The following is a 22,194-nucleotide window of genomic DNA, read 5'->3' on the forward strand; positions in this document are numbered from 1 at the left end:
CTGCCCCGCTAAAGCAGGTACCTACAATAGGTCACACAGGTAGGCGCCCAGACAGGTCTTGAATATCTCCATAGAAGGAGACTCCACAACCTCTCTGGGCAGCCTGTTCCAGTGCTTCATCACTCTTACCATAAATAAGTTCTTTCATATGTTTGTATGGAACTTCCTGTGTACAAGTTTTAGGAGTAAGCTTGTCATATTGCTACACACCACTGAGAAGAGCCTGTCCTCATCCACTTGCTTCCCATCTCCCTTTAGATATTTATAGACATTCATCAGATCCCCTCTCCATCTTCTCTTCCCCAGGCTGAGCAGACCCAGGTTACTCAGCCTTTCCTCATAAGGGAGATGCTCCAGGCCCTTTATCATCATTATGGCCTTCTGCTGGACTAGAATCATTTTGGAAGATCCCTGTCATTTTTGAACTGGGGATCCCAGAACTGGACACAGTATTCTAAATGTGTTCTCACCAGGGCAGAGTAGAAGAGCAGCATCACCTCCCTGGAGGTGGTGGCCATGCTCTTTTTAATGCACCCCAGGATACCATTGGCCTTCTTGGCCACAAGGTCACACTGCTGGCTCGTGGCCAACCTGTTGTCCACCAGAAGCCCCAGGTCCTTCTCTGCAGAGCTCCTCTCCAGCAGGTCATCCTTTAATTAGTACTGATGCATGCAGTTATTCCTCCCCACGTGCAAGACTCTACACTTGCTTTTGTAAAACCACGTCAGGTTCCTCCCTGCCAAATATCCCATGTGTCAGCCATGCCTCCCAGCTTTGTATCATCAGAAAACTTGCTGAGGGTGGACTCTGTCCCTTCATCCAGGTCACTGATGAAGACGTTGAAGACTGGACCCAGCAATGACTCACACATATCTTTTTAAAAATGTGATCCTAAATTCTGAATGCATGACTGATGCAATGAGTCTGAGAACAACAAGTACTAAGGAATTTATACAGCAGTGCCTTTACAGCAATTTACCATTGCTTGCCTGCATTCATAGATATCCAAAAAGCAGCTTTATTCATCCTTTTATTAATACAGGCAATGAATATTTCATATACTAAATAAGATTTCCTGGCCTGGGAATTTTAGGATGCTTAAGAGTGGTTCAGATGAAGAAACAGAAGGATATAGAAATAAAAGGCATTCTTCCTTAGGCTGTTAATTACATCATTCAGATTTTTAAATTTCTCTCCTAGAAATCAATTTCTTTTTCCTCTTATAATTTAGAGATTATATAAAACAAAATAGAAATACTAGCTTCAATTCAGAAAGAAAAAAATTACAGGTCTGGACTATTACATCCCTGTTCTGAGATCCTGTTACACTGTTTACCATCACAAAACAAAGGCAGTCTGATACAGCTTGCCTTTTATAAATCGACTGGATTGGTTGTTATGTGGAACTTGGTTGTTATGTGGTACAACAAGGTAAACATTTACAGATTCTTCAAGTAAGGTGACTTCCACACAGTTCAAGAAAAGGGATTAAAAAAACTCCGCTCTTTCCAGTCTCCCACACATACATCACCATCCTAATGGAACTCTGAGCCCTCAAAAGTTCTTTCAGACAAGTTGATCCAGTTATCCACCTAGTATAAAGCTTCCTTATGCTCAGATAAATCAGAGAACACCCACTCAAGTCCTCGCTTAGAAATATCAGTTTTCAGAATTACTCTGAAACAACAATCAGAAAGATCCTATCTGTTTTGCTCTGCTGAGGCTTCAGTTCTGTTACAGCAACAACAGGAGCAAAGCAATGAAAATTTCAACATGGCATCCAACAAAATGTTACAAGTAGCTAAAGCAGCAAGGGACTTTAACAGCTTTAACTAAACAACTTAGCAACACGGAAAGGCTTAAAAAACAGAAGCTTGTAACTTAGGACATTTGATTTGAAAAGTACCTTTTCAATTAGTAACAACTACTGAAACTCCTTTAGTTACGTATAATCAAACCTGATGACTGTATTCACCTCAATCTAGAATTTTGCATGGCACAAATACAAGAATGCTTCAAGCTACAAATTAAGTATGCCAGAAGTATTAACAAAAAACAATTGCAATATATTATAATGTGAATTACTTGCTTCTGTTTGATTGCTTGCCATCACAAAAGTATTCCTGGAATGTTAGCACACCATATGTCACAGTTTGGCCTGGTTCAGCCTAGTTCCATGACAAGGGGGTGAAGGGACTCCCAAACCCACACCCTGGAAAAGGAGGGATCAGGGAGAGGAGGTGAAAAAGGTAGGGAGATGGGCCTAGACAAGGAAAACAGTGGCAACGAGCTAAGGGAAGAAACTGAGTTTACTAAATATAACAGCGGAATGTGAGATAATACAACACAACAGGATTGGAATTGAAGGTAATAAATCAAATAAAAACGAGTGATCAAGAGTTTCCAAAACCAAAGCCCCTACTCTAATGCTGTAGGCAAGACGGCCAGGGAGCAAAGAGAGCAGTCTTGCAACTCCTGGTGCACTGCATGATGTTATGATATGGAATACCAATCAAAAATCATAAAACAGTGACACCACAGAACAAGGTCTTTTTTAAATAAGAGACTGAAAAACTCTCACCTAGTTTGTCCTTTAAAATTCAAATTGTTTCCTCCTTAGTTCATGAGATTAATTGTTTTGAGAACATCTAGTATTGAAAGCACCAAGCTATCCTTATTATGAAGATAAGCTTTCCCTAACACTACTCTAGTAACAAAATTTAAGTCACTTTACTTTAATCACCAAAACCATCTACATCAAACTGACCATTTCCTAACTGGGTTGGCTTCATCAGCTTCTATTAGCATTACCAGCCACTGTAGTGCAAAGTTTTCTTAGTGTTGAAATACATAAAGCAACACATCTTTCATAAAACTATAGTTCCTTGTTTATGCATTTGCTAAGTCAGAAAAGAAAATCAATTGGTGAAGGCCATACCAAATGCCCTTTTTTCCAGGAACCAGTAGCCAACTTTATCCTTTACAGTCCAGCACCACTCTCAACCACGTATTTTTCTACACAGTCAACATTTACACAGAATTAATGATTTGAACCATTAAGATTTTACTAAGCATCACTTGTTCCTTATGGATCGCACATTAGTAAGCATTATCCAATCAATGTGTTGTAAAACCAAAAATCAGTGAATCATACCTGAACTCACCACGATAAAGCTTCTGTAGTGCATCAGGAAATGAGTGTGTATATCTCACAGGCAAACACAGGTGACCCTCTGATCTGGAAGCAAAAAGGAATAAAGATAATGAAAAAAGACACTATAACAATATCTGATGCCTTAAAGAAAAAAAGCCTTTTTGTTACATAAAGCAAAGCAAGACTTTTTACTTTTACAAGCCTATAGTATTACGCATACAAAGTGCACCAGCAACCACACACATCCTTCAGCTCCTGCAGCATACGTAAGAGATGAGGACCTTACTTCCATACTCCCATTCTCCTAACAACTGGCTGCTCAGCTAGCAATCCTGCAAGAACATCTGTGTACTAGGAGTTCCTGTCACTGCAGGTCCAGCAAGGAATTCAATGTTAAAAAACCTTGAGAGTTAGAAACAACATTTAATACAAATTGGTGATACAAGACAGGTAGATCACATGCCTAAGATCAAAAGAATTGCATGTCCAAGCCATAAAGCTAAACACTGTTACCCTTTCATGAGTGATATTTGATAAATTGAAGGCACTTATTATTTGAATCCTGATATTCACACTTGATATTGTAGAAAACTTATTCACAGAATTTGAAAGGTTTTGGAAGAGAAGTAAGGAATGGAAAGAATTACAACATTTTATCTACTGCTTTCTTATCTACTAATATTTGATTAACTGGTAATACCAGAAGCAAAAATCTAGATCTGGAAATCACAGCAGACAGAACCTTGGTGAATTCTGAGTTTTTATTTGCCATCCATGTGAAGGTTATACCAACCAGGCAGTACTAATACACTGGATCCACCTGCCCAAATCAATCTTACTGCTAGGTAGAGTTTATAGAGGACAACTAAATGCCATTAAGTGGTTGAGGAGACAGTGTCCTCTGAGGTCTAGAATAGTATACCTAACAAAACTTCTCTTAAATAAAGATCTTGAGTGTTCAGGTACCACACTTAGTTGCTTTTGTTAACTCAGTCCCTTTTCCATTCAATACTCTATATCAGCACCTCCAGCCCCAAGCTTCTGGTCAGTAACACAAGTTACCTAGCTTTAAGTACTGCTACATTTGTATGAAAACAGCTGAACACAGTAATGCTTATCCAATACACTTTAGTCCTCTCAGATGAGAGGGGACAACTCATTTTGGAAACTTTTATAATAAAACAAGTTAACTAGATACCTACAGTCAAGTACGATAGACATTTGTGTTGCCAAATGCTACAGGCGTGCCACATGCATGATGAAAACAGATGCACATTATGCCTGATATTAAATGGAGCGTCACTTTCCCAAATGTGTTTTTACCTTTCAGGATCAGTATTTACTCCAATAACTGGTTTAAATTTATCAAAGACCTTACTGGCTGCCAACAACATTGTACCGTCACCTACAGAAAAACAAAAAGCTGTTAGTTTCACTTTTCATTCTACTGTCCAAACAGTCTCACATGTTTTGCAGCACATATCACCCTTCCCCATCTCTCTGTATTTACAGCCAATCAGCTAAGGAGTACACAAACACCAAAAAAAGGACCAGAAAACTACTAATATCTTTTAAAGCAAAATAATACCAACCAAATTCAAGACAACAAATGTGACTGGAGAAAGTTAGAAAAGAGATTTATGGAGATTGCTATATGCTTATTACCTGTTAAGAGCATTAATATAGAAAATAATGCTAAACAAAACCACAGAGGCCAGGAAACAATACCAAATTTTAGAGTGATTCCCATCAAAACAATAGCTTTAGTTTCATCTCAGAAGGCGTAATTTAAGGATCTTAATGTAAGGATCTTATTTGGCCCCACATATGCATGCTTAGAAAAAAAGTCTCACATTAAACTGAGAAGGGTATAAGCCTTTAAGTGCCACTGATTCTTCAGATATTAATTTAATTCCCTGTCAAACAGAAGGACAGTTACAATCCAAATCAGTCTTCGCAACAAGATAGGAGCTCTGAAAATCTTCGATGTGCCACTTCCCTCGTAACTATGAAGGATGTTGCCACAGTCAAGCTGGCAGAGGAAATATTCACCCCTCATTTTAGTCTCCAACTTTGAAGATTTCACTGAAACCTACAGCAGTGTTATTAGGGTGCTTCCAGTACAAACACATCCCTTATGATCCATTTTGAGTACTAAGGGCAAAGTGGACTAAGTCAGGGAGAAGACAAAGGCAGGGCAGTATTCAGGTCTACTGCCACAAATCTTGAACATTAAGTCAGAGCCCAGCAACACACAGCAGATTTTGCAGCAATTCACAAAAGTAAAACTGAATGAACAGCTGCAATCCAGTGTTAAAAGGAATCAATTATGGTAGTTGCTCCGCTGGCTCATTCAGAAAGCTCTAAGCAGCAGCAGAAGTGGCTCAGAAACTGCATATTTCTGTCTATCCAAATAGATACGTCAGTCAGTCACCGGAATTAAGTGTGAAAGAAAGTAAGTTTGGGAAGGGGAAGGAAATGGCAGTTTGTTAGTCTCCACCTCACATTTCTCAAAAACAGAATGAGGTAAAGGGCTATGCGTAATCATATAAAAGCAAGTATTTTATCCTCTTCAGCAGAAAACAATAGAAAATTCAACAATTTACACCATTTTACAAAAGACAATACTAAACATATCCAAGGTAGCCATGCATTGCCATTTACTACCTACTGCTACAACTTTAGACACTGGAGAAAGAAAGAACAGCCACAACCATTACATTTTCTCATATTTTCTGACAATTAAATCACCAATTTGTTTCCAAGGTATGAATATCTCCAAATGCTTCACACACTGCAAAATTTATTTGAAAAACATTTCTGTGAAAACATAATGAAACAAATACTACATTTCCATGAAGTCATACCTCCTGCAGATATAACAGCATCTGCCCATCGAACTGTCTCTTCATTATATTCTCGACGTTTAACAAGACGGACTTCTATCTTCTCGCTCCTATAAAGTGCAGGAAAAAGCCAGAATGTGTCCTATATTAATCCTTCTCACAGCCTTCAGGAAAACTCACACGTAACCAAGGACTAATTAGGGTGGTATTTGAGCATTTTATGCCCATGCAAATGCTTTACATCTTTTTCATTTGTTTTCAATATAATCATTTAGTGTGTTAGTTAACCACACTGTAGTTTACGTGATGTTTCAGGGATGACTGTCCATCTGCATCATCTTGTTTTCAATATTCTTTTCCTAAAGCCTGTCATACAAAGCTTTCTTAACATTATTTCACACAAACCATGAACAGCTGCACTGCTTCTGAAATTCTCAGCATCCATATATTCTTACCGTAAACTCTCTACAACATGCTCCACATTTTTTGTATGAATGCGATGCCGCTCCAATAGACCAGCATAATTAGATCCCTTCAAGGCAAGCTGTAAGACAGAAAATGGAATAGTTAATCAAGAGCACTTATTGTAGTGATTCATATCAACAGAAGCTGTATAAAACCTATTTTATCTTATTATAAAGATACATGCTTTTATAAGTGTCCCATTAGTTACATCTCTGTATACATGCCTGCCAGCTTACATTCACCAATTACTGTAATTACATTCTCACAGCAATCAACCTCCAGGGCTGCAGACAACCATGCAAACAAATATGGTACACTGACCTCTACGCCACTGCAGACACTTTGCTTTCCCTAAATTCAAGCAATTTAGACTCTAGGTACATCTACATAAAACAGCTTTACTAATATCCTCCTCCAACATGCGATGAAAGCACTCAAAGCCTTGGACATGGTCCCTCACCACATCCTTCTCTCTACATTGGAGAGGTATGGATTTAAAGCATGGACTGATCAGTGAATTAGGAATTGGTTGGCTGAATGCAGCCAAAGGGTTGTGATCAATGGTTCTGCATCAGTGTGGAGGCCGGTCACAAGTAGTGTCCCTCAGGGGTTGGTCTTGGGAGTGGTGCTCTTCAACAGCTTCATCAATGACACAGATGATGGAATCGAGTGCACCCTCAGCAAGTTTGCAGATGACACCAAGCTGAGTGGTGCAGTCATAGAATCATAGAATTAGCTAGGTTGGAAAAGGCCTACAAGATCATCCAGTCCAACCATCCACCTACCACCAATAACCCCACTAAACCATGTCTCTCAACGCTATATCTAAATGTTTCTTGAACACCTCCAGGGATGGTGACTCCACCACCTCCCTGGGCAGCCCGCTCCAGCGCCTGACCACTCTTTCAGAAAAGTAGTGTTTCCTAATGTCCAGCCTAAATCTCCCCTGGCGCAACTTGAGGCCATTTCCCCTCGTCCTGTCACTAGTTACAAGAGAGAAGAGGCTGACCCCCAGCTCACCACAACCTCCCTTCAGGTAGTTATAGAGAGCAGGGGAGATAAGGTCTCCCCTGAGCCTCCTCTTCTCCAGACTGAACAATCCCAGCTCCCTCAGCCGCTCCTCATGAGGCCTGTGCTCCAGACCCCTCACCAGCTTCGTCGCCCTCCTCTGAACACGCTCCAGGGCCTCAGTGTCTTTCTTGCAGTGAGGGGCCCAAAACTGGACACAGTACTCAAGGTGGGGCCTCACCAGGGCTGAGTACAGAGGGAGAATGACTTCCCTACTCCTACTGGCAACACTATTTCTGATACAAGCCAGGATGCCATTGGCCTTCTTGGCCACCTGGGCACACTGCTGGCTCATGCCCAGCTGAGCATCGACCAATACCCCCAGGTCCATTTCCCCCACACAACCTTCCAGCCACTCTGCCCCCAGCCTGTAGCATTGCCTGGGGTTGTTGCAGCCAAAGTGCAGGACCTGGCACTTGGTCTCGTTGAACCATTGGCTTTAGCCCAGAGATCCAGCCTGTCCAAATCTCTCTGTAGGGCCTCTCTACCCCCAGGCAGATCGACACTTCTTGCCAGCTTGGCGTCATCTGCAAGCTTACTGAGGGTGCTCTCAATGCCCTCATCCAGATCATCAGTAAAGATATTGAAGAGGACAGCCCCCAGCACTGACCCCTGGGGAACACTGCTCGTCGATACATTGGAGGGAAGGGAAACCATCCAGAGGGACTTGGGCAGGCTGGAGAAGTGAGCCCATGTGAACCTAATGAGGTTCAACAGGGCCAAATGCAAGGTGCTGCACTTGGGCCAGAGCAATCCCAGGTATCCCAGGTATTTATACAGACTGGGGGAAGAACTCCTTGAGAGCAGCCCTGCAGAGAAGGACTTAGGGGTCGTGGTGGACGAGAAGCTGGACATGAGCCAGCAGTGTGCACTGGCAGCCTGGAATGCCAACTATGTTCTGGGCTGCATTAAAAGAGGAGTGGCCAGCAGGGAGAGGGAGGTGATTGTCCCCTTCTACTCAGCTCTTGTGAGGTCCCATCTGCAGTACTGCATCAAGACCTGGGGCCCCCAGCACAAGAAAGACACAGAGCTCTTGGAACTAGTTCAGAGGAGGGCCACCAAGATGATCAGAGGGCTAGAGCACCTCTCCTATGAAGAAAGGTTGAGGGAACTGGGCTTGTTTAGCTTGGAGTAGAGAAGGCTTCAGGGAGACCTCATTGTGGCCTTCCAATACTTGAAGGGCGCATATAAACAGGAAGGGGAAAGACTGTTTACATGGGTGGGTAGTGAAAGGACATGGGGCAATGGTTTTACACTAAGACAGAAGAGATTTCAGTTAGATGTTAGGAGGAAGTTTTTCACGCAGAGGGTGGTGACGCACTGGCACAGGTTGCCCAGAGAGGTTATGGATGCCCCGTCCCTGGAGGCATTCAAGTCCAGGCTGGACGTGGCTCTGGGCAGCCTGGTCTAGTGGTTGGCAACCCTGCACTCAGCAGGGGGGTTGAGACTAGATGATCATTATGGTCCTTTTCAACCTAGGCCATTCTATGGTTCTATGAAATAGTTAGCTACTTACCTAAACTTTGTGCTAATCAGAAAGAGGACAACAGACAAAGCAACATGAATGACTAATTACAACAGGCATCTCTGAAATACCTATAGCATTAACCTTCAAATTGTATTTGAGCTAAAATGAAAGACTGCCAAGTGGTAACAAAGGTAGCACTTCCCTTACATCAAAAAGGAAGCAAAACTTAAGGTCAAGCCACCTAATCCTTCAATACTTGGGTTCACAGACCCAATTTTTCTAAACCATATCAACAAGACAAACTGTATTTAGCAGTTGAATTCTAGCACCATTCTTCTTGGAAGTAAAATAATTTAAATACTTAATCTCAGGACACGCTTTAGACCATGTGAACATTTAGCATTTCACATGGGTAAGACCTCTGGCTCATTATTCGATTTTTTTGCAACAAGCTTCCATTCAAGTAATTCAGTCACTTCCTCTCTCTATATATTCTCCAAATCATTATTTAGTCTGTTCATTTGGCACTGGTACTGCCAAATACATGTCTGTATGCAGATTAAGCCCAATTTGGAAGTAGGAAAGGGAAAAAAAAAAAAAGATGCTATTAAGTGAAAGGAGTCAGTAAATACATTCCTAATGAAAGAGACTAGATCACCTCCTAAGTTTCCATCTAACCTGAAGTATTCTAAGATGATACTGTCACTGTTTCCCTTTCCCACTCAGCAGAGCAGAAACAGAAGACCTCTTCAAGTTTGTGTAGAGAAATATGTCTGTGCCAGAAGCTTTGAAAAGGCATTTCCAGCTATTTATTCATCCTGTGCTTTTATACAAGGCTGCACAGCCTTCCAAGAACAAGCAGTGCCAGACAGCTGAATCTAATTCCATTTTCATAAAGATTCCCACACCACAGAACTCCACAGCAAAGGAGAAAGGACAGGCAAGACATAACAAACACAATTAACTGCAATCCAATACCCAACAAATGCAATCTTTATTTGTCTGATAAAAATGAACTTCAAGAAATCCAACTGTGAGCAACACAAAAAGATAAGTGCTGAAGAAATTATAGAAAAGAATGGAATTGACTGTTCTGAAATTGCACCTTCATGCTGCTTGGTGGGTTTAGAATCAGTGATACCTTGTAGAAGTGAAATCCTCAGTTGGTTTTACAGCTGGGATCAGGAAACCTTCTCCAGTAGAAAGGGCTCCTAGGCTCCGCCTCTATGCCATCAACAGCACTACAGGCAGACAGTGTGGGCAGCTGCTAGCTGTGCTTGGTCATAGGAAAAGATAAACACATGGGTAACCTGAAAACATCTTCACTGATCTTCCAGATCATCTCAAAGAAGCTTGTTAGCACCACTTTGCTGGGGTGGAGAGTGTTAAATCCCACGAATTATTGTGGGTCTCCTCCCCAGCTACAATGCATATTTCAGTGCATCCTCTGCAAAAGAGCTCATGGTGCTGCTCCAAGGAGCAAAGAGGTGCAGCTGTGGGCAGGGAAAAAAACCACAACACTGCAGCCAGTTACAGCACTGCTCACTGCTGGGCTGGTTTTCAAACTTACAGAATCCATCTGGAGTGGAAAGGAGAAAAGAAAAATACATCTATTTGCCACCCACGGACCTCTGAGCACCACAGGTCTAATTTGCTATAATTTGGATTCTCAATCATACTTTTTGGAGCACTAACTGACCTTTCTTTACTACCAAAAAGAACAAGAAATCCAAAGCAAATGAACACTACACAAAATCTACAGGGGTACAAAGTTAGGGCTCCCGTTTATATTTCCTCTGGAAATATCCACTGTGAACAAAACGCTGTCACCAGCCGAGTGCCTGACTAGCAGACACTGCAGCGCATGTTCTTCAGACGGCTAATTCCACAGATTATTTACTTCCACATGTGAAACACAAACTCTACCCTGCAATTTTATTTACTTTATTTATTTGCCAGATTTGTCAGCAAATGATCTTTCAGCTTAGTCCAAGACAGATTCTGCCTCAGAACAATGAGCAAGCAATGAACCTCTGCATGATCATTTATAATCATATGGACTACTAACATCAGTGGCAGTTCTACAGCCAACACTTCACTGCTGTTACCAGCAAAGAGAGATTTGGGTAATTCAACTGCTGGGGAACCAAGTCTGCTTGGTCAGAAAGCAGAAACAATGCTCAAATTAGCTGCCAGTATCCTGACAACTGGCTGAAAATTTCTGTGGATATTTTTTCTCTTATAAAGATCAGCATTACGGAATAGGTATCAAAAGTGCAAAGGTCTCCTCTTCGAATTCAACACTAAAACAAGCAAGCATCACTAAGCTACAAGGGAAATGAAAAGTCAATGCTTTAAGTTTAAATAGCTAAACTACATCTATGGAGATAATGAATCCTCCTAATATGCAGAAGGCTCAGGAAATTACAAGTCAGCTTATCTGTAGCTTCATTCTTCCCAAAGCAGCCTGCCCCAGCCTACCCACAGTGAAGTCCATCAAACATGAACACTTGTATTAGCAGCTTTTCAAGTAACTACTCCAAATAACTCAAAAAGCATCCGCAGTTCTGGTGGAGAGAGCTCACAGAATCATGGAATGATTCCACTTCTGTGGTTGCATTTGTACCCACTAGCCCTGACCTGCCTCATACCCAGGATGTGAATGCCATGAAGGGATTACTAACGTTACTTCTTAAAGGAGCTCTTCAATACCAAAGCACCAAGACAGAGACCACTGTCTCATTTTTACTTTTACAAAGTTGGAGACAAAGGTTAGACAGCCCAGTCAGTGCACACAGTCATCTCCTTGGAAAGCCCGGTAGCAGCTAGATGTCCGGACAAGCTCATGCTGCAGACTTAACTTTCAAGCCTGCTGTTTAGATGGGCTGATGATGGGCCTTACCACCAACTCCTCTGGCCCTTAAGTCCTACTCCTGCCCTTCTGTCTGACGACAGCTGGCAAGTTCCACCTTTCAGATAAAGCTCTGGTTTACAGTTGTCACAGTTCTCCTTCCAGAAGAAAAGACTTTGGCAGGCTGGTCTGCTTCCAATATCCAACAGTGAGCACAACAGCCTCCCTGCTTGTATAGAATAGGATATGGATGAAGGGAATTCACTGACTCCCTCAAAACCTCCTCTAAAACAGCTAACCTTGCAACTACATCCTAAAAAGAAGAGCAAACTAAATACATCTTCAAGCTGCTGTTACTAGGAAAAAAGAATGAGAGCATTTGAGCAGGACTTGTTTCCATAACCACCTTATAAGCAAGGCAAAAATGGCTGCAAGGAGTAAGCAAAGCACATGAACGTTCACCTGACTTTTAAGAGAGAAAAGCATGCATTAATCTTTGGTATTTACATTGTTACTTCAGGATTTGAGGGCATCATGTCTTCTTAGCTGAAATATGAGAAGAAAACTACAATGACAGACCAGTGCTGAGCTTGTTACGTATTTCAAGCTCTACAGACTGGCATTTTGATCTGAGTATCAGCTCTGTCTTAAGAAAAACAGAGTAGTACCAAACATCTGATAACATCTATATTAGTAACTTGGTATAAGAAGATTTCTTCAGGTTTACTTAAAAAAACCTCATTTAATAAAAATACTCAAGTGAAGTGAAATACTTTCATTGCATTTCACCACCAACCTTTTCATGAAAAATAACTTCCTTGCATGGAATAAGCAAATGTTTGACCCAGGAAACTGAAAAAAAATTTTTTGAAGTGTCACAGGGTCACAGTACATATTCCTGCATAACTTATCAGTACTAACACTTGAAAATCAAAAAATCATCAAAAAAGTTAAGGAAACCTACCAGTACAGTAGAAGGAGTATACTGTAAACCACAAAACATTTAAACTTAAAGCGATATACTTTCAGAAACTGCCAATCTGAAGACTGACTTTACAGATAAGTGGAAAATAAAACGCACGTCCTGCAGAGCTCAGGATCCGCATGCTTGGAATTTAAGTTGAAGGTATAAAAGCTTACATGAAAGACTGGAGTCCTGCACTGCTGCTAAAAATTTATTCCAGCAGTTAGCAGGAAAGAACAGTGAGAGCAAAGGAAACTGAAAGCACTGATGAATAGAACTTACAGACTATAACATGGGAAATACAACATTTGCCAAGTCCTACTTGCTAAGGCTACCAGAACAGGAAAAGATAGTTCTTCATTCCTGTAAGTTCAGGATGTGCAGGAAATGCAGCATCACGGCATAAGGACAAACAGCTAAGGGTGGCGTCATCAGAAGAACAAAAAAACCCGACCTCAAAAGCATGTAAAATTGTGAAAAAAAAATACATGACTACAAACATGAGAGCTACTTTACCAATAATTTTCTTTGTAGACATATGATGCCTTGGTTTGGATTTAGGATGAGAATGAGGATTTAGCTGGTCACACCTTGATAGGCTAGCTGTTGGTGAGCGGTGCTTACACAGCGCCAAGGAGGTTTCAGCTTCCTCACACTGCCCTGCCAGCGAGGGGCTGGGAGGGAACAGAACCAGGACAGCTGACCCAAACTGCCGAAGGGACATTCCATTCTACATGGCATCATACTGAACAATAAAGCTGAGGGGAGGAAGGAGAGACGTTTGGAGTGATGCCATTTGTCTTCCCGAGAAACTGCTATGCATGCCGAGCCCTGCTGTCCTGGCATTGGCTGAACACTTGTTGCTGATGGGAAGCAGTCAATGAATTCCTCACTGTGTTTTGCTTACATGCAAGGCTTCTCCTTTACCCGGAGAGCAGCCTTCATCTCAACCAGGAATTCAAGCCATTTTACCTCCCTGATTCTGTTTTACAACCTCCCTGGGGAGGGAGTAGGAAGTGGCCCCATGATCCTGAGCTGTCTGAGTGTTACACCACAATACAAGCTCCTGCCTGATCATTTTTAAAGAAAGGCTGATTTTTCATAGAGCACCTCTAACAGCCATTTAGACAGGAGACATTTGCTGGAGGCTGCCTTCCTTCTCCAGCCTTCAGCCAGACTCCATGGGGCCTGAGCTGCAGAGCTACTGTCCTGAAGCCTCACAGGCCCCATGCAACAGTGCTGCACTGACAAAGTGCAACACAGCTGGCAGCACCAGGATTCCCACTGCTGTCCACATACTTCAGAACTCCTGCTGCTGTCTGTGTACTTGAGTTACAACCCTCGTATTAGGGAATGGGGAAAAGAAAAGCTGTAGCTAAAGTTTTACTGACGTTTCCTAACCTAAGCATTAGGATCATAAAACAGTAAATGTGAATGTTGTCCAGAGCAAACCTATGAACTGATTATCTTCTACATTTTATCCTAATACGTTAAAATTAGCAGTAGCTTTTCAGATGCACATAACATACATAATTATGTTCTAAGGCTTATTCAGAATTTGCAACACTGATGAAGTCTGAAGTTGCTGTTGCAGCAGGATGGAGGCAAAACCTTAGCAGACCACTGCTCATTTTAAGACACTTTAAGAGTCAAACTAGAAACAATCACTCAAGTTTCCACAACAAACTTCCCTCACAAACAAACAAGCAGCAAAAGAAGAACAGATTACTGGTCTCCTATCTATCCAACTTCTACAGAAAGAATCACCAAACAGATTTAGAATGCAACAGCTGAACAGAGAAGTTTTAATTTTAGCCTGAAGACAGAAGTGTTTAACCACTATAGATAAAATCAAATAGCTATGTCTGGGTCTGAGGATGACAACAGCCATCACAGTGTCAGACCATGCCCACCTTCAGTTTCTGTTAAATGAAGACCAGTTATCCAGATAACAAACAATGACCACTCACAAGCCTCAGCCACTGTATTTATACCAATGATCCTGCCTTCATGGGATTCACCAGGCCTCTTACACTTCTCAAACTTCTTGTAGCTGAAGCATGTTCTCCTACTTGCTTCTGCAGTACAAATACCAAAATGCTTCCCATCTGCCCCTCCGTGGTGTTGTTAGAGAAAATGAAGTTTGTGTAGTCACCAGATTTGGAAAAAAAGTTAGTCCAATATACATCTTCACTGAATGGATGCTTTGTTTGATTAGCCTATGGCTGAAGCTTTTGATAGCAATATGACAGGCTTCAGCAGACTCATGGCTGCAGTATGAGAGGATTAACCTGTCCGGGGTCACTCAGCCCAGGTAGCCCCACCTAGCAAGTGCTCCAAAGCCCTCTCTGAAGCAAACCCAACAAACAGTGTGACTGAGATACAGGTCCTGGATTAACTTACAACACACTGACTTTGGATGATTTAATTTATAAAGTGCAATTCACAAAATTAATGTCCGGTTTTCAGGATGACTTTAGTAATGACCATTTCCCTTAGCTGAAGTAGCAAAGAAACAGAGCTGTCCAAAACAAAGCCCTGCTGAGAATCAGCAAGACCTAGGCTCAAGGTTTAAGCTCCCTGCAAAGCTTTAAACGTGAACTGAGTTTTCCATTTCAAAGTACCACTCAGTTGCAGGCTGCAGGCATTAAGCCCAGTTCCTTCCCTCTTGTCCCAGTCTGGGACATGAGTAACTACACAAACTGTTCCCAGCAGTCTGGCCTTTATGCACATTGTGTTTCTATTAGTTCTGTATGCCATTTCTCATGTTGCAGTACCCTACTGGGCTGCTTTAGCAAGGAAGCATTTTGCTTACGCCTCCATTACCTTCTCTCCCAGCAGTTTAGACCCCTCACTTCTGTTACACAGTGACAGCAGCCTCCCAAATGCTGCCTTTGCAGCTGCCCTACAGTGATGGTGATGAAGTGCTCTGCATATTGTAGCATTTTGTATTCCATTACTTCTGTAGCAGCTGAGATTGACAATTTCTTCACCTGGTAAGTAAAACAGGCAACATCACTTTCCTGAAGCTTTAAAGAAATGCTGCTTTGGGGTGAGAATTTTATCTGCAGATGAACAAAACTAAAAATGCCATGGAGTGTTTACTTCATTTACCACATTAAACTGTTGTACTGTTATTTTAACCACAACTGAAGAATCCACACAGTGGTTTGCAATCTGAGGGCTAACAAAGAACAAGTTGTGTTAACTATGAACAAATCAGGAAGTACTTTCTGCAGTAACAGGTTTCCAGAAGTCCAGCACAATGCAGGCAATCCAGTCGGACACTAACATCACTATGACATAAATCACAACTACTTAAAGGCTCTCCCAAAAAAAAAAAGCCTTTATTGGCTGTATTAAGCATTAGATGATGAGATAGTTGACATTTGATTTAACCACACCAAAACACCATACATTCATGTCTACTTGCTACATATAAAACTAAGTATACTTGAATGAGGTGCTGGAAAAACAAGCACTACGGAAGAAATTATGTTCCATTCATTTGTTTCAGTCATTTTCCAGGTTCCTCTCAATGGCAACCTAGAAGGCATTTTATTCTACAAAGCAGCAGCTAAATTTACTGGACACTGAGACAAACATACCAAGTCCGAGAAGTAAAGGTAAGTAAAAAAACACTGTGCCTGTGTGATTTGAACTACAGTTACACCCACTCCAACGTTTCTAGCAGAGCAGCTCAAACTCTTTGTGAGAAAAGCATCCTAGGTTTATATCATCTTGGCACACTGTAATCTATCTCTTGACTTCATTATGCTTCAAATTCAGCACACAGTATTCTTTTTTTTTTTTCTTTTCAAGGTGAGGCAGTCAACTATGGTTCTACCAGCTTTCAAACAGTATGCGCTCCCTAGAAGATAATCTCCTGGAACAGTACACGTTACAGAACAAGCAACCAGAGACAGCTAGTCTGAATTCATCCAAATAAAGAAAAGCTTCACAGCACCACCTCAATGGTTAGTTAAGTCCTCATTCAAAGATACTACCTTCACACACCACACAAATGGATCCACACAATGTATGGGCTGATACAGACCCTAAAGCTCACTGCTTTTTAGAACAGCTCAAGTTTTAAAAAGAAAACACAGGGGCTTTAAGTTTTTTGTTTTTTCTTTTTAAAGACTGAGATTTCATTTAAAAGTTAGAATTTTGCTAAACTCTTCAGTTTGCATATTACTTTTCCCTTTCTGCTCCCTGCCTTGCATCTATAAAAACTCTAGTGTTAAAAATACCCGAGTAACATTTTCTGAATAGAATTCTCATGGATCACGGGCACTTGGACTGAAAAGCAGATTTCAAACAGAAGTCTAGAGAATGAAAAGTCCATCCTAGTTGCCAAGAGTGCCTTGAGGGTAGTGGTGTGACACCCAGAAACCAGCAATTCTGGTAGTTCGGAAAAGCAATTCAGAGGTGAGGTCCCCAAAAAACTCATCTTTTTGCCACTTGATGTAAAAGGAGTAATGAGCTTTTTCTATAATGTAAGAAAAAAAAATCCCTTATCCAATGAGAGCTAAAATAGTACATTTTCCTTAAGAGATCACCTTCTAAGAAGCACGGAAACTTTAATGCACAGATTAGTAACAGCGGGTGCTGCTAGCATCTAAACTGGAGGGATGCACCTAATTCCTCTCCACTTCTCTTTCTTCTTGGTGCACAAGAGCTCACAAGCTCCAGCTGAGACTTTCCCACTGCTGGGGGAAGCTCCCTTCTGAACCAGCCCCGCTTAGCATGATTTTGGTGCCCTATATTAACACTGAGCTCCCATCACGCCTCTTTCAAAGGCAGCAATACCCAGAATACTCCTTCTCTACCCAGCTGCCAATTTTCAAGATAGCTAAGTAAACACATTTTTGAGATGATCACCTCTGCCAACTTGTTGCAGTGGTGCAAAATTTCAGTTCTTTTCTTTCCCTCCCCAGTCCAAAGACAGACACCCAAAACAGTCACGGCAGCATATCAACTGTGGTCCACATTAAATCACCTTCCTCCAATCAAGAAAAACACAATCATAATTTTCACTTGACAGCATGTTTTCAAAGGTAGTTAAACTGCATCTGATGTGTATTTGGACAACTAATTTTGTTGATCTTCCCTCGATACCTTCCAGCAGTGACAGACAAGTCAGCAATTGTGTGTCGATTGCTCTGTCAAACTGAAGGAAAAAACAGGACCAAGGAAATTAGCTCTATCTAGTACTGGGACCGAGAGCTCTCTGTGTTTATGTAAGAAAGACAGCAACGCTTGCTCTCCACGAGCTTTCTGGGAAGGAAATAAAGGTTTGTAAGTAGCACTGAAATTCTTTCAGCACCAGCAGCAGCCTTCAGTATTAGCTGATCAGATCATTTTAGTGACCAGCAGATGCCAAGCAGAGGAAATTCAAAGTGCTATCAGTGATGGTAAGCAAAATACGTGTAGGGACTTGCAAAATGATCGGTACTTTACTGAACTTAGAGCTGATAACTGCAAGTGTTAGAAATACAGAAGTCTCTTTAAATCTCATGAGGGCAAACAAAACAGCTCCTGTGTGGTATGATGCATGGAACTTACTGATGCAAAAAATTGTTTTTAAGTGCTTGATTACTTAAGAGCATTTTTCTTCCCAGGTATCAGAAGATACATCATCTTTTACATGTATTTAACTTCCTTTCTAAGCTTTTAAAGACTCAAATCCTCTCCTGTAGAATAGCATTCAGAGCACTTAACTATCCTTTTCAGAAGAGTACAGAAATATAATATTAATGACAAAAGTCAAATGTGAACAGGCACAGTCCTCAACAGACTCAAGAGAGTCATTCGTAAGTGTGCAAGAGCATCTGTGGTAGGATATATGAACACAACCTCTTGAGAAAAGCACGCATGCCATATATGCAGAGACACAATGAAAGATTTAATCTTTCAGAGATCTCCTAAATACTTTCAGTGTTTACTCTGTCACCATGTCTCCCCATCTGTTCCACTTTTCTGCTGCCTGGACTATTTCTTCACCTCTCCCTTTTTCCAGTGAGAAAGAATTCAGGAATTCTAAACTTGTTGCTTTAACTCTGAAACCTGTAACAGTGTCTGTGTAGTACAACTCATTGGTGCATCCAAAAAAAGGGCCACAGCTCCTAGGTGCCTGCATCTCCTATTAGAAGTGTTGGCAAACCAGCTTCTATACCAAGATAGCATGCTACTCGGTGTATGTTATAATTTATATAGTGTATGCGTATGTGATACACACTGATTTACATTTTTCTTATATACTGGAGTACAACAATGATTTAGAGTCTCTGTACATACAGAACAACTTAACTGTTTTTCTAATCTATTTAATTTGAAGCTCAAAGGCATGTACACAGCATCCACTTCTGCATTACCATATTTTCTGTCTTCATGCAAAAAAAACACCAAATGCAACACCTAAATTTGGGCATGCTTTCTTGTTGCAGCGAACAGGCACAACTGCTTAGTCCCATAGCAGTTGTTTCCTACACACTTCCATGCTTTTTGCCATCACCTCATCAGCCACAGGCTTCCAGGCAAGCCCACATGCCCACTTTGCTCCCTGTCTCACCTTTCCACACAACTGAGCTCCTGCACCACTCACACCCGCATTAGAGTATGACGTTCAGAATGAACCAAACCCCAGTCCTCAGTACCCCCAGTGGGACACCCTGTCCATGCGCCTGGCTTCAGCTTCTCAGAGACCAGCAGCCCGGGGACCAGCTCCTGCAGCCTACACCAGAAGCAGAGATGCAAGGAGCCAGTGTGACTAACTCAGGGAACAAAAAGCAACGAGTTCAAACACTGTCCACAGCAGGAAGAACATTATGTGGAGATCCACGAGAGCTAGTAAGAATCTCCTGAATCCTCATCTAACACATTTGCTAAGACTGCTGCTAACTCAGAGATCAAGGAAAAGAATCTGAGTCCTGAGTTCCAGCAGACAGTAAATAGAGGCATTTTTGCAGAGAGCCTAAATAAATACCGGTGGACATGTATTTAGGCAAGTCAGACTTAGGCTACATGGAGATAGTGAGTTTTATTGCTGCAACTCCTCATGCAGAGGTATTTTGACAGGGAAGCTAGATTTTAAAAAAAGGCACTACTCCCAGTCTGGAGAATTAGTACTTCTGAGATTTTCTCCAAAAATACACTTAAGATTTTTCTGCAACTACTGCAGTCAGGCACTGTGCATCCAGGGTTACTTTTCTTTAAGGCATCTTCAGCTGACACAGGTTACTGATCCTGCAAAACATTTGTTCTTGGAAAAGCTGCAGCTGAGAATTCAGGGCCATCGCATCCCTCACTGATCCCCTGTTCTGGTCTAGCCTCCACACAAGCAGTTACGCAAAGGCAAAACTAGCAGTTTCATTCCTCCTGGGTTCAGCTGCACACTGAGGAACTAAGTGTGATTCTCTATACTTTGCAGCAATGAACGTTTCCTCGAGAGCAGTCTCACAGTGAGCTGGGTGAGATGCTCCTTCTCTGCGGTTGTGGGACAGGGAGACACCCAGCAGCACTAACCTACACTCGGTGACAGAATGAATGCAGGCAGGTGGTTCCATGTGGCACTGTATGAAGTTTGATCACTTAAAGACATTTATGCAACACGCAGTATGCTTAGACAGGAATTCCACAAGAGATGGTAGCTGCCTGAAGTACCCAGAAAAATGTTTAAAAAAGGGAATGCTGAAAAATATCAAGAACTCTCTTTTTTCGGATAAAGTACTTTTTAAGGCGGCACAAACACATCACCCGCCCCTCCTACAGAAAGGGAACCCCTCTGCAAGTTTCAACCAATCCAAGCCTACAACAATTCCAAAGCAACGGTTCGGAGCGAGGACGGCAGCCCCGTCCCGCAGCGCACCGCGGGCACGGTGACGGCTGGAAGGCGCCGGCCGCAGGACGGGGATCGCCGCGGGGAGGGGCGGGCACAACGGCGGCTGCAGGGAGACCCGCTGCCCTTGGCGTGCCTTCCCCAAAAACCACCTGCCTTTGCAGCTACCGCCTAAAAGAACAAAGAAAAAAGCATCTCTGAAAGCAGCAGCAAGACGGCTAGGTGTGCATGGGAGATCTGACTGTTTGGCTAGAGTTGTTAGGAAACGAAAGATGAAATGAGGAAGTGAAGCAGAACTAAAGGGGTGGGAAGAAATGAGAGCAAGTCCTCTCTAGGTCTCGGAGGGGATTTTCACAACACAGCGCTCTCCTCAGCGTGCGCTTCTGCACATACAGCCCTCTCACTGCGCGCTGCGAGGGAAAAGAAGAGTGGGATCCGCTGAGCACTGCCAGAACAACCCGGCACACTCCCGGGCACCCCCGGCCCTCGATAACGGCATCAGCCCGCGGCCGCGCTGCTCTCCCGGCCCGGCGCCGGCTCACGGCCGCCCCGGCCCCGCTCACCAGCTGCTTCAGGTCCTCCTCGCAGAGCCCCGCGTAGCGGTACCGCTGCTGCTCGAACTCGTAGCGCGTCGTCTTCACCACCACCGCCACCCGCGCCGGCCGGAATCCCCCGCCCGCCGCCCCCGGCCCCCCACAGCTCCGCCGCCGCGGCCACCACGGCCCGGTCCCGGCCGCACTCAGCCCGCGGGAGGTGAGGAGCCGCCGGCGGGCTCCGCCGAGCAGCGGCAGTCCCATCGGGGCGGAGGCAGCTCCCGCCGCCCGGCTGGCGCTGCAGAGATAGCGCCGAGGAACAGACATTGTCCGGCCTGGCCTCGCCTCTCCTCTCCTCAGCACAGGAGACGCGAGGGCGCAGGGCTGCACGGCGGCGCCCGCCCCCACTTTGAGGCGGCCTCCGCGCCCGTGCAGAGAGCGGCACACATGGCGCGTCCACCCTACCACGCCCCCAGCCCGCCGCGCGCGCGCGCGCGCGCGCAACCACAACCTCCGCCAATCAGGACACGCGGGGCGGGACATGAGCGGTGGGCGGTGCTCCCGTGCTGGGCCCCACGCCCCGTGCGCATGCGTTCTTGCTGATCATCAGAGGGGTGAAGGAGAGCGTGGGGCGAGTGGTTCCCCGCCCGAGCCCTGGCGTACGGGCTGCGCATGCGCTCCACGGACCGGTACGTCTCCTGCCTCCCGCTTCCCACCTCTCGCCTTATGGTCTCTGGTAGGCGGCACGCAGCGCCGGGCACGTAGGCTGCGGTGTGGGCTGAGCGCACCTGGCAGCAGTAGGGTCTGTGTGGGAGCTTATGACCTGTTCCGCCGGGTTGCCCCTTCTCCTGCGCCCCTCGCGGCCTTCCATGCAGCCCCTTTCTTTGCTCATAGAGTAAAATTAAGTAAAACAAAGTAAAATAAACCTGGCGGCGGCGTCTTTTAGGTCATGGAGACTTGGCCCTTAGCTAGGATTTGGACGTCCTGAGGGTGGACCGTGGCGAG

At 43.5% G+C, this 22,194-nt stretch overlaps 1 protein-coding gene and 1 long non-coding RNA gene across 4 annotated transcripts in view; one reads left to right on the forward strand and one right to left on the reverse strand.

Annotated features, from left to right (window-relative positions):
• The window catches only part of NADK2 (NAD kinase 2, mitochondrial), a 31,394-nt gene extending 9,712 nt beyond the window's left edge, over positions 1–21,682 (reverse strand). For all 3 annotated transcript variants that reach the window (XM_021380611.1, XM_021380610.1, XM_021380613.1), the window contains exons 1-5: positions 21,220–21,682; positions 6,456–6,544; positions 6,022–6,110; positions 4,478–4,559; positions 3,155–3,238 (exon numbers count right to left, since the gene is read on the reverse strand). In XM_021380611.1, coding sequence (XP_021236286.1) covers positions 3,155–3,238; positions 4,478–4,559; positions 6,022–6,110; positions 6,456–6,544; positions 21,220–21,516 — 641 coding nt within the window. In that variant the 5' untranslated portion in view covers positions 21,517–21,682. The remainder of the gene's footprint in view (positions 1–3,154; positions 3,239–4,477; positions 4,560–6,021; positions 6,111–6,455; positions 6,545–21,219) is intronic.
• LOC110389740 lies at positions 623–21,208 on the forward strand. Its single transcript, XR_002433361.1, has 3 exons — positions 623–2,249; positions 16,334–16,442; positions 16,639–21,208. It is a non-coding gene; the product is annotated as an uncharacterized LOC110389740 (long non-coding RNA).

The sequence above is a fragment of the Numida meleagris genome, chromosome Z (assembly GCF_002078875.1).
Source record: "Numida meleagris isolate 19003 breed g44 Domestic line chromosome Z, NumMel1.0, whole genome shotgun sequence".
Classification (NCBI taxonomy): domain Eukaryota; kingdom Metazoa; phylum Chordata; class Aves; order Galliformes; family Numididae; genus Numida; species Numida meleagris.